The sequence below is a fragment of the Myotis davidii genome, unplaced genomic scaffold, assembly GCF_000327345.1.
Source record: "Myotis davidii unplaced genomic scaffold, ASM32734v1 scaffold616, whole genome shotgun sequence".
Taxonomy (NCBI): domain Eukaryota; kingdom Metazoa; phylum Chordata; class Mammalia; order Chiroptera; family Vespertilionidae; genus Myotis; species Myotis davidii.
This window is the reverse complement of record NW_006291965.1, coordinates 3,780,423-3,787,475: the sequence shown is the minus strand read 5'-3', so window position 1 is coordinate 3,787,475 and position 7,053 is coordinate 3,780,423. Positions and strand designations below refer to the sequence as shown.

General features: G+C 44.3%; 1 protein-coding gene across 1 annotated transcript in view; it reads right to left on the bottom strand.

Moving 5' to 3' along the window:
* DOCK8 (dedicator of cytokinesis 8) overlaps positions 1–7,053 on the bottom strand; it is a 200,976-nt gene that overhangs the window by 59,655 nt on the left and 134,268 nt on the right. Inside the window, 4 exon segments of the mRNA XM_015565032.1 lie at positions 1,282–1,451; positions 2,831–2,995; positions 5,358–5,592; positions 6,254–6,349. Coding sequence (XP_015420518.1) covers positions 1,282–1,451; positions 2,831–2,995; positions 5,358–5,592; positions 6,254–6,349 — 666 coding nt within the window.

The window sequence follows — 7,053 nt, the reverse complement described above, 5'->3', positions numbered from 1 at the left end:
ACCAGCAAACTTTTGGTGCATCGACGACGCCCAACCAACTGAGCCACACCAACCAGGGCGGATCCAGTGTTTTTAAAAGATGCGTAGAGGATTCTTAAGTTCAGCCAGGGTTCAAAACCTCCACAGCGATGAGGACAATAAGACCCAGGGCAGGAACTGACTTGCCAACACCACAAGGCTAGCTGGTGTCAGAGACGACCCAACCCTGGCGTCCAGATTCCCTTTATCAAAACATACTGTCTCAAACGGGTGGGTTTTGTAAGGAAAATTGTGCCGAAACCTCAAGAGTTTGATTTATTGTCCTTAGGGGAAATGATCCTACTCTAAAAGCTTAGCCACTTTGAGGCCACAGATAACTGGAAATAAAATTCAGGCTAAGAATTCATGGTTGCTTTGTGAAAACAAACAAACAAATTAAAAAAACACCCACTGAATTATATACTTTAAAAGGGTGAATCTTATGGTATGTAAATTATACCACAACTTTTAAAAATTTCAAATGAGAGACATTCTACAAAATACCTCAAGGAAAGCCTAAGAAACTGTCACAGCCAGCGGGAGCCTAAAGAGACCTGAGTACAAAATATAATGTGGTGCCCTGGACGGGACTCTGGACAGAGAAAGGACATTAGGGAAAATCTGAGAAAATATGAACTTTAGTTACTAATAATAACATATCAATGTTGGTTCAGTAAGTGTGACAAATGTACCATTATAATGTGCAGGGAAACTGGGTATGTGGTATACAAAAACTTTCTGTACTGCACTCACAATAATTCTATAAATCTAAAACTGCTCTAAAATAATAAAAAAACGTTATCAAGAAAAAGCAACAGGGCAGGTCACCAAACCTCTCAGTTTTAATTTCTCTATAAAATATGGCTTTGCTCTTTGGGATTAGTATGTGGGATAATGAAGCTATAGATGTTAATGAATGCAAAAGGTAAATATAAAAGAACAAAACAAAATAAAAAACAACCTTTCTAGGTATCAAAAATAGAGCTAATCTTTTTCCTTGAAAATAAGATTCTTGACTCCTTGTGGCTAAACCAGCAATGCCCTAAAAATGTCCTGCCAGAGTGAACTGAGCAGATCCTCAAATGCTCCTACACCTTTCTGAATGGCCGCAATCACTTCAAAAGAAAAGACAATTACTACTCTGAGCAGGAAAGCATTTGACCAACACCGTGGGCAGCCGTCGTGACTGATGTATTGTTGCTCCAAGTGTTAGTTAAAAATAGAAAGTCCGCATCCCTCTCCAGGGTTTGGCCTCTCCCCTACCTTTGAGGACATGATGTTCTTCACTTCCTCATCAGCGGCAGAGTGTGTCCCGGTGAGGTCCGGGTTACTGCTGCTCATCACCCGGGCCTGCAGCAGCTTCGAGCTCACGGCAGCCGCAGAAGTACGTCCATACGTGTGGTAGCGAGGGTCCGGGAGAGCAGTGGGGCCGCCTGCATCCCATCAGGTACAGACATGTCAATAGAAAGTGGGTCAGAGTCACTTCCTGGACTTGAGAAGGAACTGAAGAGGGATGGGGTAGATAGTGGAATGAAAACCTTCTAGATTGGGCCTTAGACTTAGGGTCTTATTATCAAATGCCTTAGGGAAGACAATGATTTGGGGGTAAGTAGATAGGATGTAAGGCGGTAGGGAGTGGTGAGAACTGTGGTAGACTGGAAACACGGGCCTCATCCCAAGGCAGAGGGTGCTACTCAGCTCCAGCCTGTTATGGCCACAAGAGCCTGCCCTCCGGGTTGATGGAGTTTCTGACTTCTCAATATAAGCTGGAAACATGAATGTATGTATTTGTTTATTAATATTTAAACGATGACAACTTTGTAAGTAAAGTTTTCTGAGATTTCAGGATCCCAGGAATTATCTGAACCTTCAGAGGATAAGTGTATACTATATTTCGATGTTTTTCACCTGTCAGTATTTACTTGTCTTCAAAAGTGATTATGTGAGTCTATGACAGTGATGGCAAACCTATGAACTCATTTTTTTGGTTGATTTTTCTTTGTTAAATGTCATTTAAATATATAAAATAAATATAAAAAATGTCTTTGTTTTACTATGGTTGCAAATATCAAAAAATTTCTATATGTGACACGGCACCAGAGTTACGTTAGGGTTTTTCAAAATGCTGACACGCCAAGCTCAAAAGGTTCGCCATCACTAGTCTATGACATAGACCAGTATTTAAAAAAACTCAATTGAAATGGCAGGTTTACTTGAAATAAGGCTGGGTGAACTAATGAGAAGGCCCAGTTTCTTTGCTGGGGCCTAGGACTTTGTGAACTTGTTGGTTATCAAGCTGACCAGTAGGTCTGTTTGAGTATTACCTATGCAAATAACAAAGAATGGAGAAATGAAATATTATTTCAAAAGGCTAGTTAGAGAGACATGAGAAAAGGGATTTAATTTTTCATAATGAGAAATCTAGGAAACACTGCTTATCATCACTCTCAAATATATATTATTCTCCTTACCATTAATTTCCTAGACTCCTAGGCATCTGTTGTCATTTCTCCATATTTTACAAAAGAGATCCTAACTGAATCCAAACTTACCTACTAGGTAAAGACCAGTGAGGGATTATCAAACAGGCAGAGAAAATAAGTGCTTAGAGTATATAAAGAAGGATGGAGGCAGGAAGAAAGCAAGAGGAAAATCTAGAAATAAACTCTTAATGTTAGTATTCATGTCATATGTGTGTCATTCTGAAAAATAAAATGTGACATTCACGCTTTTTATTTTATTTGAATGACGTGGCAGTGGGGTGGGGGTAAGGGTGCCCGGCCGCCAGACACCACCCTCGAGGCCACGCTACCTGACTTGGGCAGGTCCTTCTGCAGCTCAGGCAGGCGGAAGACGTAGTGCACGTAGGAGGCCAGCAGGCAGTTCCTCCCGTGCTGGTCTTTGCTCAGGTCCTTGCTGTTGTGCAGACTGTTGGCGATGGCCACCACGGACTCAAAGGCAAACTGGGAGAAGTTGGCTGAGGAACCAAGATAAAAATGGGCAGCCTCACAGTCGGTCCTTAATGAACCCAAAGTAAAGTGTTTTCCAGGGCAGTGACAGGGAGCATGACCACCAGCCTAGAGAGCTAGGCGGTCAGGATGATGGCCTGCTGGCTCCGCATGCTGCCAACGGTGCCAGGCTTCCTCCCCCATTCTCGCCCTCCCACCAGCACTACGCTTTTTCATGACAAAGCCATGAGACTATCCAGACAACCTCCCTTTCTAAACCATGATGTGAACTGGGGCTACTCAGCGGGGTCTGCACTGACATGGTCAACGTCACCCAGGAGCCTGCTAGAAATGCAGAATCTCAGGCCCCGCCAAAGACTTGCTAAGTCAGAATCTGCATTTTCACAGGGTGCCCTGGGATTCTCATGCACCCTGTGGTCTGAGATGCACTGTTGCATCTTGGTGTACAGATTGCTCTAAAAATGTGTGTATTGAGGTGATTCCCTACAATGGACCTTTACAAAGGATTGATTTAGCACATCCACTGTCTTGTTCTGGAGCTCCAGCCTCCACAGTTCGGCTCCACCTTACTTACCAAACTTTGGACCCTTTTCTGCTCAACCTCAACTTCTTTTAAAATGAGGCACTGGTTGTATTATCCCCATCACATGTCTGCTCTTCCTCATCTCTGTGACTTTGCTGATACCCTTGTCCTCACCTAGAAAGCCCTCCTCCCACTCACAAAATCACACCAACCTTTCAATGCTCAACACAATCCTATCTCCCTGACAGAGCCTTTGGTACCACTCAGTACAGGGCTTAAGTGACACCAAGTCCCAACATGCGTTGGCTATTTCTGGTGGTAAGTCCTGTCTTTCTGAGTAGGCTGGAAGCCCTTCCAGGGCAAAGCGCATTTTCATACTTTCTTGTTTCTCAAGTGCCTTTCATTGTGTCTGACAACAACAGGTCTGAATAAAGGCTTGTTGTCTAAACACCTCTACTTATTCTGCCTGTCCCAACACCCTGTTGTCCCCATGACAAGGCAGCAACTTGCTAAGGAGAAGATGTGTGAATGAATATTTTTGTCTAACACACAAGTCTATATTAAATAGCTGAAACATGCAAAGCAGTGTGCCACATAGGTGGGGGCATAGAAAGAAATCCAGGGAGGGGAGAGGTCACTGCTCTGCAAGAATCTCGCTGGAGAGGTGTCAGCTGCACGTCTGAAATGTAGCCTACAACGTAGGATGTCTTATCTGTGGAACCACAAAAGACACACCCCAGGATACAGTGCAAACAAGGGGTTAAGAAGACATGCTCTTCCCTGGTCTACGAGTTTAGCAAATACCCCCGCTCCCCCCAATCAATTTACTCAGATTCCATAGCCCAACTGGGCTATTTCCTTCTTTCCTCGCACTCCCGTGCTTTTCTGAGTCTCTGCTTTTGCCACTCACTTTCACTGTCTCCATTTGGGCTGCTTTCTCTCTACACCTCCCTCAAGGTCATCGCAAACACCTTCTTCCCAGAGCCTCCAACATCCTCCCAGATGGATGTTCTAGCGCCTCCTCTCCCCCCCAGTATTTTTAGCCGTGTCCTTTCGAGGATTCTTGTCCTATGCTGCTGCTCTTCACTGTATTTATTGTAAGTCCTCTCAGGTCAGCTATGCTCTCAATTATTGCGAAGCCTACAACTGCTAGCACAGTACTGGGAACACTGATGATGCCTAAAAGACATCCCCTGGACTCGCTAGCATGGGATAACATAAGCCCAGCCAAAAACAGTGTCAGACAAAAATGCCCTACACCAGCCAATCTGCCCCAGGAGGAGTCAGGAGAACCACGGGACCCACGGGACCCACGTCTTACATGACATTATTTCCAACGGAAGTTTTACACATTGTATTTAATGTTCACTTGTTAAAAGCAAGCATTTAAAATACACTATCAGTCAGCCAGTAGATGAGTGGTTGCCAGGGGCTAAGGGGATCAATATAAAACATGATCACATTGCATTTCAATTTAGAATTCCCTTCCTTCTACTTAATGTGAATTGTCTTATTCTTTTGAGATATTTTATTTCCCTGTTGGTCAAGAAAACAAAAATATCTTAGAAGTACAAGAATTCTATCCACTACAAGGAATGGAATTTGAAAGGCTGCTTCTAATAGTTTTTAAAAGTTTATTTTAAAAACTATGATTTTAAGCATCCAATCTTAATTTCTTTTTTAACATCCAGGGAGAGTAAGAAATAGCACTGGACCTGGCCTGCCTTGGACTCACATCACCAACAGAAAAGAAGATCACACTTTCCCTGCTCCCAGGATTTCTGGAAAATCATGTCTCCTAACACAAGGCACTGCCTGCCTCTTCCCGCCTCCTTCCAGCCTCCTACCTGTCTGGCCGGCGATGACCATGGGCTGCACGGACAGCTGGAAGAGCTTGTCCAGCACCAGGTGCAGGAAGAGCACGAGGGGCTCCAGGCGGGAGGAGTTGAGCCAGATGATGCTGAGCTTCAGCTCATGCTCCAGCGTCGTCTCACTGATCTTCTGGTCCAGCACGCGGATGGGGAAGGTCACCTGGCTCTCCAAGGAGTGGCAGAGAGTGAAGAACTTCTCCAGGTGGTTGTCCTGGGAAGGCAGACAGCAGGCCTCAGGGTCTTATCCCATCCAGGCTCACCAGTGAATTCATAAACACAATCAAATGGCTCCTCATAGGCAGAGCCCTTTATCCCAGGTCTTAGACCACAAGTTTTAAGACATGGATGTTTCAGACCAAGGTTATGAACCGCTTTGTAGAGTGGTGTGCACAAAATAGACCCTCTCCATTAACTATTAACTGAAGAAGAAAATAATTTGGACTCTGACATATTCTGTAAGCAGAAGCAAGCACACCAGGTGAGCATACACAGCCCAAAATGGGTCTACACGGGTGCAAAACAGTAGCACAAAAAGGAGGGAGTGGCTGTGAAGTGGCAGAATCCCAGAGGGGAATGAGATAGAGACTTCAAATGAAGTCTCTCCACATAATTTCTCAGCCAACTGTGCAGCGACTGGGTTCCTTCATTTAGGTGCTCAACCTTTTGATAAGGTCTTTCCATTCAAATGAAAATTAAACCTGAACAGGCTTGGAAAGTCCCCATAAAGAACTAAAGGTTATTTTTGCTTTATTTGTGCACAGTGATTTTCATTGGTTGGTTACTGGGCTGTCTTTAGCAGGTTCTCTGCTGCGCCCCCATTGTCACTATTGGCCTCCTGGCTCTGAGGTGAAGCCGGCCTCAGTGTTGCTTACCTGGGTGTGAACGGAAGAAACAGCTTGCACTTCAATATTAAATACTCCCTTATGTCCTTCAGCCCACTTAATAGGAGGATTCTGTAAAGGGACTTTCTGTGTTAAAGAAAAAAAAAAAGATTAGCAATTCAATCCCTTTTTCTGAATACTAGCAAGCAGCACGAAGCAACTTGACTGTAAATGTCAGGGTTATCTATAATAATAAAAGCGTAATTGCTAATTAGACCAGACAGCTGAACGACCTTCCAGATGTCATTATGGACATCCTTCTGGACGAAGCTGTGGTAACGGGGGCCGAGGCAGAGGCAGTTAGGGGTGATCAGGCAGGTAGGCAGGTGAATGGTTAGGTGCCAGCAGTCCCAGATTGCGGTGTTGGGCCTAAACTGGCAGTCGGACATCCCCTGAGGGGTCCCAGATTGCGAGAGGGTGCAGGCCGGGCTGAGGGGACCCCCCACCCCCACGCACAAATTTTGTGCACCGGGCCTCTAGTTCAAATATAAAATTCCCCAGAAAACTAATAGAATTGGCCTTGGAGTTAGAAGCTCTGGGTTCAAGTTCTGTTCTGTCCTGAACTAGTTACTTTGCCAACTCAGTTAAACTCTTTGGGCCTTTGTTTTCTTTGCTGAAATGATGGGTTTGAGCTGAGTGATCTGTCTTTAAGCTCCCACCCAGCATCGATAAATCCTTGATTCTAGGAATTGAAATAGAGTAATATGTCGGTGATTTCCCCATTAGTCAGGAATATCAAGAAAAAGCCTAGAGTATCTTTTACATGACATAAAATTGTAATGCTTTTGAGA